General features: G+C 41.7%; 1 protein-coding gene and 1 long non-coding RNA gene across 2 annotated transcripts in view; one reads left to right on the top strand and one right to left on the bottom strand.

Annotated features, from left to right (window-relative positions):
• Positions 1 to 13110, bottom strand: part of TOX (thymocyte selection associated high mobility group box) — a 279011-nt gene extending 265901 nt beyond the window's left edge. Inside the window, exon 1 of the mRNA XM_039868877.1 lies at positions 12813 to 13110. Within this exon, the coding sequence (XP_039724811.1) occupies positions 12813 to 12914 (102 nt within the window). The 5' untranslated portion in view covers positions 12915 to 13110. The remainder of the gene's footprint in view (positions 1 to 12812) is intronic.
• A 638-nt stretch (positions 13111 to 13748) lies between these two features.
• On the top strand, positions 13749 to 15018 carry LOC120607417 (uncharacterized). The gene is made up of 3 exons (XR_005654150.1): positions 13749 to 14037; positions 14134 to 14202; positions 14562 to 15018. It is a non-coding gene; the product is annotated as an uncharacterized LOC120607417 (long non-coding RNA).
• Positions 15019 to 15221: the final 203 nt, after the last annotated feature.

Raw genomic sequence — 15221 nt, 5'->3', positions numbered from 1 at the left:
AGACTTTTTCTAAAAGATTGCAAGTTATAGAAAAGCGATTGACCTCAGTAATTTTTTCCGTTGGCTTACATTTTTTCTTTCTTTTTAAAGTACTCTTTAGGGGGGAAAAAAAAAGGAAAGAAAAAGAAAGATAAACACACTTCGTATAACAAGTGCTATAAGAAAAATGTGTTCTGGCAGACTTTTCCCAACTTGTAACTGAAAAGAATTTACATCATCCAAGTATAAGTGCAAAGAGCAAAAGAAAGAAATCTCAAAATGGATTTTTGTTCCACTTTCAAACTCCGAGGCTAAGGGAACACAAGTGTTTCACTTCAGAAATGAATAACGAATGACTTCAGTACACATACACCTTTCTCTTTTTGGAAAAATTGCACATAAAAGAGCATTTTTTTTTGGTATGGCTGACCTGCAGAGATATGGAGCTAAGCAGAGTCATGAATTCACTCACTCTGATATGCACACATGATACGCAATTAAAATCTCCATTCACATTCCTGCCGGGTTGTCAATCATGACGAAAGCCTTTTTGACAACATTCACTGAAGCGTACCAACTAACCGCTCAACAGGAACTTAAACAGTAACAGCTTTTGTTACTAGCAAGAACTATTTTTTTTTTTTTTTTTTTACCAAGATTGGGTTCAGTTTCTAAGAAATTATTATGTTCTGAATTTTGGGGCCTTTCATGAAAAATGAAAATGTGTCAGAAAGATTTTGTATGGCAAGCTATGTGATGTAATATCTAGAAAATATGAGATATATAAAAAATTCTAGCCTGTTCAACTGGGGGAATCTTTTCAACTTTTTCCCTTGAGAACAATGAACAATCTTATAAAGCAGTTTACTGGTAGGAAATGTGACGTTTCTAATTCATTTGGAAGTTTTTCACTAGGATTCAAAAACTTTTAAAATAGATAGGGACTCTAATTTCACTGGAAAAGTGACTGACCAGTTTATAAAGAAATGGGAAAGTGACTTTTTTAATCATAAGAAGAATATTTCGCATGTTAGAAATATCACATGCATCAAACTTTTCAATTTATGGAGTTCTACAGAAAATATTATGCACATAAATTCTTTTCGGATGAACCCAAAAGGTACCTGCTCATAACTTAGTTTCTGCTGAACGTCTAATCAAAGACTGTGCCCTTCATAATAGCACATTAATGTGCTTTAAAGTCATAAATCCATAAAAGCAGGGCCCGGTAAAATTGAATATAGGATGCTTGTTAATCTGCTGCTGTGTCTGTTTTGAGCAGCTAACCTTGGATTACAAATTTGAAACAAGTTAATACTATCAGATATTGAAATATTTGTCTTCTTCCTTATCATGCTCTGTAACTGAGAGAGCAGATGCATCCTGACCATTAGCAGTCATGACAAATTGCCTTGCTAATGAACGTTACACACTGAAAGTGCCATAACTGATTAAACTACAATTTCCCACTACCAACTAGAGAGCGAGCTGAGACTCCAGCAGTGGGCAACTCTGATATTCTGCCAACAGGCCTTCAGGGCACAGTGTGATATTTAGAAAAACACTCTGAATTCCATATGAACATCTTCTAAAAGCCTATGTGTATACAACAGGTTTTTAAAGAACATTAGATAAAACAGCTTAGGTTGTAGCTGATGAGCCATGAAAAATGGATGTGTGTTAACTCTCTGGTATCCTTGCAAGTTTGTGTTGAAGAATAATATTCTGTGTGGATGTTTCTCTGTCTCTGTCTCTGCCTCTGTCTCTGCCTCTCTCTCCCCCTACCCCTCTTCTTCCCTTTCCCCGCCCCCAAAACATTGCGTGTGCTTTGCATTTCACATAAAATCTTTCTTTTGTCAGTTCCTTTGTTGGTGCAAAATTGGCAGCAGTTCAAATTCAAAGTACTCCTATTCATTTACTGACCAATGTCATTCTAGTTCACATCAGCCAGCGAGCTAAGCTCTAAAAAACATAAAAGACTTGCTTCACCACTGACGAATAATGTGTACATTTTTACAGAGCTTAAACCTTAATGCTTTCCCTGAAACTAACAATACAGTATATCTTATCATTCCTTTTTCACAAGCAGGCAGCTGCTGAAACGCTTGCCACTTCAAAATATCAATTGCTTGCCAGAGTTTTTCTCAACACACCCTGTCAAACTCATGTATATTGTGCAATGAAAATGGTGCAGGGCTGAAAGCTAGAAATTGTGTCAAATTCTGCTGTAAGGGTATGATGTGCAAAGAACAATGTATGACAACCGTAGAGACTACAAACAATGGCACTGGAGCCAGGGACTTCATAGATCACAACTGCGCCTGTACATATTTTATTGTAGGCATTATATATTTAAAGCATGACAAATGTACCATTGTACGTTATTTGCTGCACAAATAGAAGCTCCTCCCCCTAGTTTGCCTTTTGCATTTCTCTTAATGATGGAAACACAGTTGAGTTTCATTTCTTTTTCTTCTCTTAAGACATTCAAGGTTCTCAAATCATAAAGGAAGAAGACACACACTGACACACAAACACAAGTTTATCGAAATGAGTAACAGAAAACAGAAGAGCATAATACAAGATGAGAAAATGAGATCCTGTTCACTTAACATTTTGGCTTCTCTCTGAGGACACAAAAGCAAGGATTATCTTAAACACTAACCAAGGGTATCCGGAGAACTACACTATCACTAGGCCTATAAATTGTTGTCTACCTACTTTTAATGCAGATAAGTGCTGGCTTATTGATTTGCACGATTTCCAGCAAAATGGAAATCCCATGTGAATATGTTCTTTGTGTGCAAAAAAATATGTCTTTTTATTTTCTGGTTTTAGAAGCTCTTACTATTTATTATTGCTTTCTTATGCCGAAAGAACAATTAAGCAAATAATAATACTTCACTGCTGTATCGAGTTTATAAACTAACACTGATTCCTGTCTGTTTAGATTTTAAATATCCCTTCCCATTTCCTGATGCTCTCTGTTTCCTTTAAAGGATTCTGGTTATTCAGAAGTTGTGTTTCTTCCAAATGGCTCCTTTAATAACATGTAAAATCTGCAAACATTCTCACCTTGGAACACACCTACTTAATTATAAAGGGGTTCATGGCCGTAGCAGCCCGACACTAATTCAGTCAATGACTGTGGAAAGAGAAACATGCATATGGGAGAAAATCAGTTTGAATATATATTCATCTCTTCTGTGACCTAGCTTAGGTTACAAAATATCACACAAGTAGTTTGGAGTGGCACTGACTGATTCTGAGGCTAAGGAAAATGAACGGATATGCTTTTAAGGTGTTAATAAATATTTTGGAAAGAGAATAGGTGGTTTAGGTGCTGAGGGGTGCTGACCTTTGGCGTGTTGATTAGTGGGACAATGATGCATTATTAACACACAGCAGCTGGACCTGAACTGCTGCCATGAATATAATAGCCTTTTATAGCCATCAGGGGAGGGAGGTAGGAGGCCTTTATTAACCACTAGACAAGATTAGCACATTATGTGAACTTTAGTAGGCAAATTATCTCTTATTGAAATATAATGTTGGTTATAACTAACTGTAAACATGATTTTTAAAACTTCCCAGTGAACAACTCAATGTTTTACTACCGTTCGGCTCAAATACTGTCTGGTATTCGACGAAAACGCAGTCTATTGTGGAACGTACTTACAGGAGCTGAATCTCAAAAGGCACTCTGTGTCACTGAAGGCTGACTTTAAAGTTACTGGGCATTACAAGTTCGGGGATATTAGCATACATGCAAACTTTCTCTCTCTAATTAAGTAAAACTGTTCATGAACTAGAAAAGCTGCTTTGGAATTTTTCTTCCTCCATTTTCTAAGCGGTTCTTAAAAGATTAGTTTTGCAGTAAATTTTCGAAAGTTACCTTGAAAAATAACAGCATAATTTATTTCAAAAAAGCTTAATTTGAGGAGAGAAAAGATTATCCCATTAGCCTTAGTAACTGAACACAGCACAGAGAGTCCATTATGAAGAGTCTTTTATGCCCTGGCAGAAAGTCGTTAACATAAAATAAATCATTAGCTTTGATATTAAGCTTCTACTATCTGCAGGTTCCTATGATTAATGCTCATGACTGCATCTGCCAAATAATAAAATATACTTTTTGTTGAAAGGTTATCCTGCCTCTTTATTATTAACATCTCTCTTTATACAATTGTTACTGGCATTTTAGGCTAAGGAATATTGGCAGAGCACAGAACTGGGTTTCACAATGGTGTAAAGATGCCAATGCATATAACACTTTACCCATAGTATTTTAAATTAACCATTTCATTGTTAAAAGCCTTAAGGAAATGAGGTGGTGCACAGACATGCTTTCAACGTAACTGGACCCTCTCTTAGATCCAGTCGGTTCATTTGTTAATTGCCTCATATGTCATGTTTCACATCTCCGCCCCACACATTGGAGGGAGGTACAGGGGGCACCTTGCTTCCCTGGAGTCAGGAACTCCAAGGGGCATTTCCCTCTGTGGAAGTTATTCTCGACTTTTATCTTATCTTATTCCACCGCAAAACAGGCAACAGCTCCCATCAGTAGTCTCTCTCATTAGGTGTATCGGTTCTCAGGTGCAGGGCGGAGTGGGGAGGTGTAGAAAAGATGCTCCCTGAGGGGTTTGTCAATATCTGAGGGAGGGAGATCACAGACTGTCCCTACACATTTTCCCAAGTTCACCTTTGACCCTCCAGATCGGTTATCCCTTTCACGCCCTTGCTGAAAAATCACTAGTCTACAACTTTAGAAAACACACTTATTTCACTAGAGTAGCAGAAAGAGAAGAAATGGGCTGAGAATACACTATTTTTCTAAAGTCTACCATTGTTTGAATTTTTGAACATCTTTCACCACGGGATTTCAAAATAATCTACCTCTGTTGACTCCTTAATTCTCATAAGGCTTCCTTGATACAAATACAAATTATTTTCTCTAGTGGATATGTGGAAGATTGGAACATAGGTGGATTAAGGTTTTAGTGTCAGAACTTTTAGCAGACATGGAAGGAAGTCAGGCTTCTAAAGAGAAGGGGAAAGGAATCATATTCTCTCACAGTTTTATTTTTTTTGCCTAGGGAGTAAGTCAACACAGGTAAGAGCCCTCAGTTTTTATCTCAAATCTTCAACAAAAAGAAGTCTTTTCCTCAGAAAGGCCTATAGTGTTCCTCAGCAAGATCTAGTTCTTTAGTCTTATTAAGTTATAACATGCCCAATTAAAGTCCTAGCATTGTGAAAAGCATCTTCTGTGAAATATGGCTAAATTTCTTAAAAAGGAGTGGGAACGAGGCATTCCTACTAGTCAGTATAATCTCCTTTGTTGATGTACACCTTGATAGATTCTGCCATTTATGATAAATTTTCATGCATTTACAAGAATATATCCAGAAATATATACAGGACCACGAGAAACACATAAAAACACATGCTTACTCAAACACACACACACACACACACACACTGCACACACACACACACACACACACACACACACACACCCCTATTTCTCTGAGTAGGTCATCCCTAGATAGGGGCTTGAAGACTTCAGGCATTTTAGGCAGAAACTGACCTTGTCACTACAGTGGGTCAGATCCGTACAACTTGAAAGTCCACATAGCAACTCACAATACTTTAAGTTTTCTTGGCCACTAGCAAAGTTTATCAACCAACTATGGCCTTAGTAGGTGTCCTTTCAAGAGAATTTCATAAAAGCACATAAACCCAGGGATGAAAAACAAATACTTGGCTAAAGTAGAACCATTTAAAACTTGAAAATGAAAAATGGACAAAGAGAAAAGCATTAATAGTGACTGACACTGGTTTCACGACCTTTGGTATTATAAATATATATCAGTGATGATTTTTTCATGAGGTAAAATGGAACTCCAAAGATAGTTTTTAAAAGCTAACTTTAAAATTTTTAACCCAGTAAGGCAAATCTGCTATAGATCAAGCTAAAGAGGTCTAGAAAAACACTGTATGTCCTGTCATGAACCAGGAGGGGCTTTCTCTCTGGCATTATCCTCCTTCTGGTCTTTCTGCTGTACCATCAACATCCAAGCACAGAGCAATGCAATGTCCCCATTTTCAACATGAATGCTATAGGGAGAAACATGTTATAACCAGGAAAAGCTCATTCAGGTTAACGTGAATTCCATGTCTCAAAGTACTACGGAAGAACTGCTATAATTAACAGTCTGTTGGCACTTCCATTATATACCACATTTCTAGGCAGTTTATAACTCAACTGTTTTTAATGAGAAATTGCTCTTCGGGATGAAACTTAGCATGAATGGCTTAAAACAAAAAAAGCCTCAAATTCATTAGGGCAGATGTTAGCTCTATCATCTTGGCTTTCCTGTTCCCTAACCGACAGTCCATTTAACACAGTTCACTATCTACTCTCAACGAAAGGAGACCACGGGTATCTGACTCTGAAAAGTACACCTTCAAAGAAAAAAATTCACTGAAAATATATCAATAATGCCAGAGTGGAAGTGAATTAAAAAAGTATCTTTAAAACTGGTAAAAGTAAACATTTCCATATTTAAATTTTATTTAAATTCAAATAAAACAAACTAGGCAGCTTTCAAGCATTTAGATGGAATTCTTCTTGCAGGTAAGAACTATGGTTCTAGATGGAGGAATACGGAAGCTTCTTACAAGCAAGCACTGTAGTTATACTCTTTGGGGTCCACAGTAATTATTAACTGTGATTTACTACAATCTTGTTTTCTATTCAAGGTATAAATTTTGGATTCTGGGTTTGATTACATGCAATATAAATTTTATCTTAAACGTGCGATATTTTAAAAATATCGTTTACTCAAGTCATGATAACTATATTTCATTTTTATTGAGATATAAGTATTCTACCTTATGGCTTCCCAGAACCTTTGAGATTCACATTCAGATAACTAAAATGGAGGATAATAAGTTATATGAATTTGATCAATTAAATAAGTTCTGTATCTCCACTATTCCCATTTTAGTTATCTATGCATATTCTGATGAGAACACAGAAATATACAAATCCATTTACTTTACTGTAAAGTAACTCACCAGACTGACTGTATGCCAACTAAAGATCTGGAGATCACAGTCCCACTTTCATATTATTTTGGTGTCTACATAAAGAGTTTCCAAGCTCTAAATATACTGTATAAAATGTGGTGGGAGGGGAGAAATTATGAGAGCTTAGAAATATCCTTCATAGTTCTTTTTCTTCTCAGCATCATCTTCATGTTTTCTTGGTCTATTATTGTACGACCTTATGTCATTCATTCAGATTGGGGAGTGAGGAAAAAGGAGAACAGCCTAATTCAGGATTTTAAAAGTGTGTATAGGCCTAAGGACTGGTGGATCGCAATTTCCTTAACCAGAAATAAGGTCAAGTACTGGACGGAGAACAGATATGTTAACATGATGATAACAATTGATGGTGAGCAGAAGAGGGAGCATGGCAGCTAAGATAAACACAGTGGTGAGTCAAGTACCTGAGGAGAGGGAGAAGAGCTCAGATTAGAAAGTACAGATCTCCCAAATTCAGATTAAGATTGAGGAGGAGGAAAGCAAGGGTTGCTCCAGGACTGGGAGTGTTTGGGAAGGAGTTGACCAGGGGGGAGGGAAGAGGCACCAGGCACACCCACAGGCCTACTGCAGAGGGCAGGCTTCAATCAGGACGAGGAGGATGGCCAGGAGTTGAGAAATAACCCTGGGGTCTTTTCGACTTTCTAGTATTCTAACCAAATATTGGAAAGCATTAGAATAAATTATCCTTCATGGCTAAATAAGATTTTCCTCCTGATTCCCTAAGCTATCCCTCTCCTGATTTGAGCCCCTTACAAAAAAAAGTATGACCGCAAGAAATAGTCCACACACCAAAAACAATTATTTGATACCCAGTTTGGGTTCCAAAAAAGCCATCGCTATACTTGGACCTTTCCCTGCTTCTTCCAGGTTCAAGTGCTTTACTTCTTTCCTCTGTCCTTAAGCGCCTTGTAATCACACCATGTAAAAAGACTACGATAAGCAGTAAATTAGATAATATTTAAATTTCGGTTTAGTTTTTCTAAGAAAAGTATCAAAATGTTCCTTAATATCATCATTCGGTAACTTTTAAAAGATGATAAATTGCAAGAATACCAAATCATAACTATAATTTCTGCATAGACATTTAAAATTGGAATTTGTGACACTGAAATATACCACAAAGTCAAGATAGCTGCATTTGAGGTTTTTGTATAATATCTGATCTAGTGGCCAAAAGTATATAATTGCTTGGTTTATGTTCTTTCTTACCTATAAATTTACTTAAGACATATTTAAAGACTTGAACACTTTTGAAATATGCCAGCTAATGAAACTCCCAGGGGAGTTTTAATTATACTAGCAATGTCCAAAGTATCAACTATGAATTTCCCAAAGTCCGAGAAGTTAAGGAGGTGGATAAGGAACTAATCAAGCATGATGCTCTAAATTGCTTATAAACCCTCCTCCTTCTCTCATCCTCTTCCTTTTTCTTACATTTATTAATTAAAGTAGAAATAATGACTCCATTCTAATGTGCTTGCAAATCCTGTATTTTAGATGTGATGGGTTTTGTCACATGCAAGTACAATACATAATACTCTAAATAGAAAAACAAGCTCAAAGGAGATTTTGCAGAGATGACTAATGAATCTTGTTTTTCTCAAAAGTTATCAGATGTCTAATGTTAGCCCTGACATTTTAGTCTAGAGTTCATCACAAATAACTCCTTCCTCCGATGTTTATATGAAAAGATTACGCATTGTCCTTCCTCATTTCAATGACAAAAGCCCAATATTCCAAATGCCCATTATTCCTTACTCTGTGTACAGCTAGTTTTAAGCATGGGTTTGTGTTTTGGACTTCTCTGTGTCTAAATCAACCAAAGAAAAATTCAGGACCTGATATTCCACAGAAGCAGCCACTGAGAACAGTAAAGACCATTATTTCCTCTCCCACTGCCGGTGGAGGTCAGCCTCCCTGTCATTAGCCATGTCATAACATAATTGTATTACTACTCCTTATGTGGGCAGATACTGAGCTATAACTGAACACATCACATCATTGTAAAAATGAAAAAGTGCTACTTCTTTGTCCCAATTTAGTATAAAATCAGTGAAAACAATCTTCAGAAATGACACTGCACTAAGAAACTGAAAGGAACTGTTATTACTCTGTAGGTACATATTTAAACTGATCCTCTGACAACCTCAACTAGAACAAAAAATGTGACTGTATTTTACTACTGAACTCCAATCCTGAGATCCTGTAATCCAATTTTTTTTTGGTAACATTCAGTTCAATTAAGGGATATAATGCTACTTAAAATAGTCTTAATTAGATGAAACTTGACAGTGGTATCCATCTCTAAATGTGAAATATAACCATGCTTTAAGTTGCACTTCCAGCCTACATGCTTCTGTCCAGTCTATGAGCTACACTGCATTTCACAGGCTGACCTACATACAGCAGCATGCCATCCGTTGTGGCTGTTTGTATGAGAGATGCCTCCGACAGTTGCCATAATCAAGATCATTTGCATTGTTCTTACTTTTCTCCCTCAATGGGCTACATGAAAATGGAGGCCAGTTTGCACAGTGATGTGTTCATAACGTGATATGCTTTTACGAGAGAGCAATACTAGATTAAACTGTTTCCACAAAATTCCTCCTACAGTTTATTAACTGAAAATGTAAGTTGTGCTTTGGCATCCTAGGGAGCAGCAGTGCTAGAAAGTGTCAGCAGAGTAAAACCTCCACATTTGAGTTTAGAAAAGCTTCAGGAAAAGGATATTCCTTTTCTCCATTTGGGTCTCCTCTGACATTGAAAAAAAAAAATGGCATTGGGGAAACTAGTGACAACTTAATGACACTGAAGCACAGAAAGATACCAGTTCTGCTGAGACTTAGCACACCAACTTTAACTAGCAACGTGTTGACAGATTTAAAATAAAGATAATTAGTAATTTATGATCTTATCACCCTATTAAAAACAAATAACCTGACAAAGTGACTGTTTCTTGCACTAAACTACAAATTCATTGCACCTCTGAAAGATACAAGGTTTACAATGCAATCTTGTCTCTTTTAAGGAAGCATGCTCCGACCTGTTTTTACTAAATGTAGATACAGATTTCTTATTTGATCTCTTCCAAACTTCTGCCCTTCCCTCATATCCCTGCAAATCCATTTGAGTCATTGCAAAAATGAACACTGGTTGACGACATTCGAAGCAATGAAAAATGTAGAGCTGGACAGAAATTTTGTACCAAGAGTAATCATGATGGAGTAGGAAACACTAGTGCTTGGGCTTTCTGGGGTCCAGCAAGCCTACTCAGGACATTTAATATTATTAGGACTCAGTGACAAATATATCTGATGGATAAGAGCAGGAGAAGGCATCCTCTGAGAAACATTTCCATGAAGTCTCTTCTTACTATGAGAAGTACATCTTCTGACTTTGCATCTTTAAAAATCCATTATTCCTTGGATAAGTTAAATAGAAGACGTGCAACTAGTCTATAGAAAGGGTAGCTAATTTGCATTTAAAAAGAACAGTTTGCTCCTCAAACACCGGGTGACTTAAAAGGAACTTCAGTGAGCTGGTAAAGAAATTCTGAAGACTTTTTAAATTAATTTATTCTATTCACAGCACAACCCACTAAAATTATTTAAAGCTCTTAATTGGAAAATGATTTAATATATTGAAGTAATTCTTGATTTTCCAAAGCATTTAGCTTTTAAATTAAATCTGACCCTACTGTCATAAGAATAGCAAGTGATACCTGTATCCAAGTCATTACCTTCTTTCTGGAGCCTAAAATCACTGATAAATTTAACAGGATGTTTCATTGCCAGAATGGTTCTGACCTTTTGGTTTGGTTACTACTGTGGAATATGTCTTTACTATCCAAGATAGGATTACTACTTCATTATTTTTATTAGTATCAGTAATAGTGTCGTAAGCAAAAGAAAATGTTACAAACACAAAATATTTGCTTATAAAGGCAAATCAGATTTTAGAATAAAAGGTTACCAATTGAGAATGAAACTTCAGCACACAAACTTCTCTTGCCAAAGTTACCCGTGCCTTCCAACTTGCCCCGAGCTAAAAGTCTCTCTGAATGATGAAAAGCCTTTCTGCCTTGCTCAAGACTGGATCCCCCTCGTTTCGAACTTGCCTAAACGTCTTCAGCACATCCCTGCTACTGGGTCGCACACTGTGCACAGCATCAAGGAGCTTCTCCACGGGGTGATATCTGTGGTTCACTCAACTCACAGTTGTGTGTGTGTGTGTCTGTGTGTGTGCGTGTGTGTGTGTGTGTGTGCGTGCGCGCGCATTCGCGCGCGCGCGCATCATGACTGACCAAGACTCAAGGCTGCGAGTCGGTTGCGTGGTGGGGAGCCCAGGGGCTGGGGATGCAGCGCTCTAAATACCTCTGTATCACGTAAAAAAGCTGTTTGATGATGACTCGCCACCAGGCAAATTTTAGGAGTCCTACCGATTTATCCAGTGGAATTCACCGAGGGGCAGACATGGAATTGCTTGCGGGGCTGTGAATATCAGGCAGGTTTATCACCAAGCTGGAGCTAGGCGTCAAAACCGCTCCTCCGGCGTTTCAGAGAACTCGATTTTCTCCGCCGACATCCACCGGGCAGGACAGCTTAGACACGTCCAAAAAGCCCCAAGTGGGGATGGCCGTGGCCCTACGGTTGCTCTAAGGAGGCCGGTCCGCGCTCGTCCTTCTTCTCTCGGCCGAGAGTTCGAGAAGCCCCGAGAGTAAACCCCGGCTTAAGCAACTCCTGACTGATTCTATCCTCGGGACGAGCGGAGCTCCGCCGTAGTCCCGGCCGGCGTGCCCACCCCCGGCCACCCGCATGGTCAAGCCTCGCCCGGGTCCCCTGCGGCCGTGGCACCTGGGAGCTCCGCCGTAGTCCCGGCCGGCGTCCCCACCCCCGGCCACCCGCATGGTCAAGCCTCGCCCGGGTCCCCTGCGGCTGTGGCACTGGGCTGTGGGTACAGCTCAGCCTGGGGCCCTGCTCTAGCCCCGCGCCGAGTGCAAGAGCTTTGGACGTGAACACGACGCGCTCCCTCGACTCCCAACAAACTTGCAATTTCCGCGCGCACCCCCCAAGCGAGAGCTGTCCCCCAGACCCCGCTCCTCCGCTGCGCCCCGGCCAGCAAACCGGCGTCCGAACACCCGGCTCGTCAGTCCGAAGGGGTTTGGGAAAACAAAAGAGTTGTGGATCAATTTTTCCCGGCGAGGGGCGGAGGCATCTCTGGGGTCCGTGCACCCCGACTCCCGGCTGCTCCCCTGGCAACTAATCCCGCGCAGGGAAGCAGTGCCACGAGCCCCGCTGCCCATGAGAGGGAGGGCGGGAGGGAGAAGGGGAAACTGGAAAATAAACTGAATTCTCTCACTCTGCCTCGGTTCTCGGACCCCAGACACACCCCCAAAGTATACGGTGGTTTTCTCCTAATTTTTTTTTTTAAACGCCCCCCGGCAAACCTAGACAGGGATCCTTAGTCGCGAACAGCAGGAAGGAAAGAATCCGAGCAAATCGTGTCACTTTCCGCACAATCGCGGTGTTTGGCAAACCCCCGGAACCGCTCCACAATATTTACTACCCAAGCGCACGCAGGGTTGCAGCGGGCTGCGAGCCGAGCGCGCCCGGGACCGGCCTCCGCCGACCCGCCCGGCCGCGAAGCTGGCCCGGCCGCCGCCGCCCCCCTCCCGGGATCAAGCAGCGAGAGCGCGGTGGAAACAAAAGCAGAGCGTTCACCTTGTTGCAATAGTAGGGGTCCAGGCAGGGAGAAGGTCCCAGACAGGGAGCGTCAGGCGCAGCGGCGGGCTGGGCTGGAGGTGGATAAAATCTTACGTCCATTTCACTTTCACATCAAGCAACTCCTTTTCTTTTCCTTTTTTTTTTTTTTTTTTAAAAGTATTCAACAAAACAAGCAGACGGAACAGAGGTGTCTGGACTCAGAGAAAAACAACTTCTTCCCTCACATCGTTGTGGTTTGTTTAAGAAGAAGGAGAAAAAAAAGAGGCTCAACTCTCCCCAAACCGCGGCGCGCCCCGTCGCGCCGAGCGCACACTCCGCCGCCTCCCGGCCCCGCCACCGCCGCCGGCGGGTAACTCATGCGCTCATTGTCCCCCCCTCCGCCCCCATCCCGCCTCCCGCGCCCCTAGCCGCCCAGCACACGCGCTCGCGCTCGGGCTCTAGGTACTGGGCGTTTTATTGGAGTCTCTGAGTTGCTCTGTTTTTAGTTTATTTTCTCCACCTTAGAGGCCTGGGATGGGGAGAGAAATGAAGAAGGGGACAGGGCGGGGCAGAGGGGAGGGTGAGCGCCCCGAGCCGGGCAGGGTAGGGTGAGCCGCAGGACGCGGGCTGCTCGAGACCCAATGGCTGCTGCTCCGACCGGGGGCTGGCAGGAGGGAGGAGTGGAGAAGCAGAAGAAAAGCGCGGCCGGGCCCGGGACGAGGCGGCGAGACTTCGAGGAGGCTCTGCTGTGCCGGAGCCGCGCTCCTTCGGGCCGGCGCGCGGCACACAAAGGGGCTGGCGAGCCCCAGCCACCCGCCGCTGCGGGGCACCGTGGGGAGCGCGCAGCCAGGGGGCGCTGTGGCGCACCCCGCCCCGCAGCCCCGCCCTCGGGCCCGCCCTGGCCCCACCCCGCTCCCACCGCCCCCTCCGCTGCTATCCCCGCCAGGTCTCGGAGCCCCTAGCCCTACTCCCAGTCCCTGGGGAGGTCACTGCTCCATGCAGCGCCGCTCCTGGGGGCCCGTAACCCGCAGGGAGCACGACCCCTCTGTGCGCTATGATTGGGCTACTGCCCCAGGGACGCGAACGGACCTCAAGGTGTGGATGGGCTGTAAGAGTCGTCAGCCTTCTCTGGCTTGCTCCCACCTCCAGCCCTCACTTCCAGGTGATCTGTGTTCAACTGGAGGATTGCTGAGGTTAACGCTGCCTTAAGGACTCTCAAAAGAGGACGGGGGTTACTCAAAAGGTAAATAGGGAACAATGATTAGCACACACGATCGGGCTAAAGAGAAAGCACGTGGGCTTGCTAGTTGCCCATTATGAGATTCTTGTCTTTAAATAGTTGGAAGCCCAGAACTGTTCTTGGAGGCCCACGGAAGACCTGGAATCAGCCTCCCCATTTCTCCAGTCGGTAAGTGGGATGAGGAAATCACCAATCACATTTTCTAGCCTTACCTCTCAAATCCGGAATATTGCAACTTTGCTTCTCCTGGTGGTTGGCAAAGTTTGGAGGGTCTTGGACGCTGTCCAACAGATTTATCCCGGGGCTCTGTCCTTGGCGGAAAGTCCAAGCAGGAATGGGTAGTACTTACCTTCCCAGGAGGGAGCAGTCCTATACACTAAGTAAGGCCCAAGAACCTGCAAAGTAGCCTGAAGTACTTCATCTGTTCCACTTATTTCTAGCACCAGGAGGGCACTAGTAACATTTTGCCACCCTGCACAACCTTCTAGCGCACATTCACTACCAACTGCTCTGCAATTTTCCCACAGGTATGTTGCCTCCTTTGCAGTTGAGAGCATCAGTCACGAGCAGCGAGATCTGGAAGAAAATCTACGGAGATAGTATAAGAAATGATCTAATGATTAACGTGGCTGTGCCCCTTTAAGAACATTTTGTTAAACATTTCTATCTACTCCTTAACATCATTTTTTTTCCTTAAGCCTTTGTTTTCTTCCCTTCATCATTTTTATAAGTAGCAAAAATCCAGCTTTCTTCCTGTCTCAAGATAGACATAGTGGAGACTGATGTAGGGAGAGAAAACAGTAAGAAAAAAGAATTCCTCTCCACTTGATTCAGGAGGACCTCCATAGTTCAGGTCCTTCAAGGCACAAAATAAAAGTAAGAATTAGGAACTCAGTCAGCAGTAATGTAATGGCTAGGTGGAGAGCCAGAAGAGAGAAAGAGAGATTCAATCAGGGAGATTGTTTCATAAACTATATAAATGTCTAACTCATGTACTGTATACCTGAAACTAATAATAAAATAGAATTTAAAAAATACGAAAATAAAATTTAATCATAAAAGAGTAAGAGTGTGGAAATATGTTCTTCCTTTGAATAAAGATCTTTATAATAAAATGTAAATGAAGTTTTGTGGTTTGTAACATCAGCGTTCAAAATTTCAATTGTAGATCCTAAAATGTGCCTATG

This window comes from Pteropus medius, unplaced genomic scaffold (assembly GCF_902729225.1).
Source record: "Pteropus medius unplaced genomic scaffold, Ma_sr-lr_union100, whole genome shotgun sequence".
Taxonomy (NCBI): Eukaryota; Metazoa; Chordata; class Mammalia; order Chiroptera; family Pteropodidae; genus Pteropus; species Pteropus medius.
This window is presented reverse-complemented; position numbering and strand designations above follow the sequence as displayed.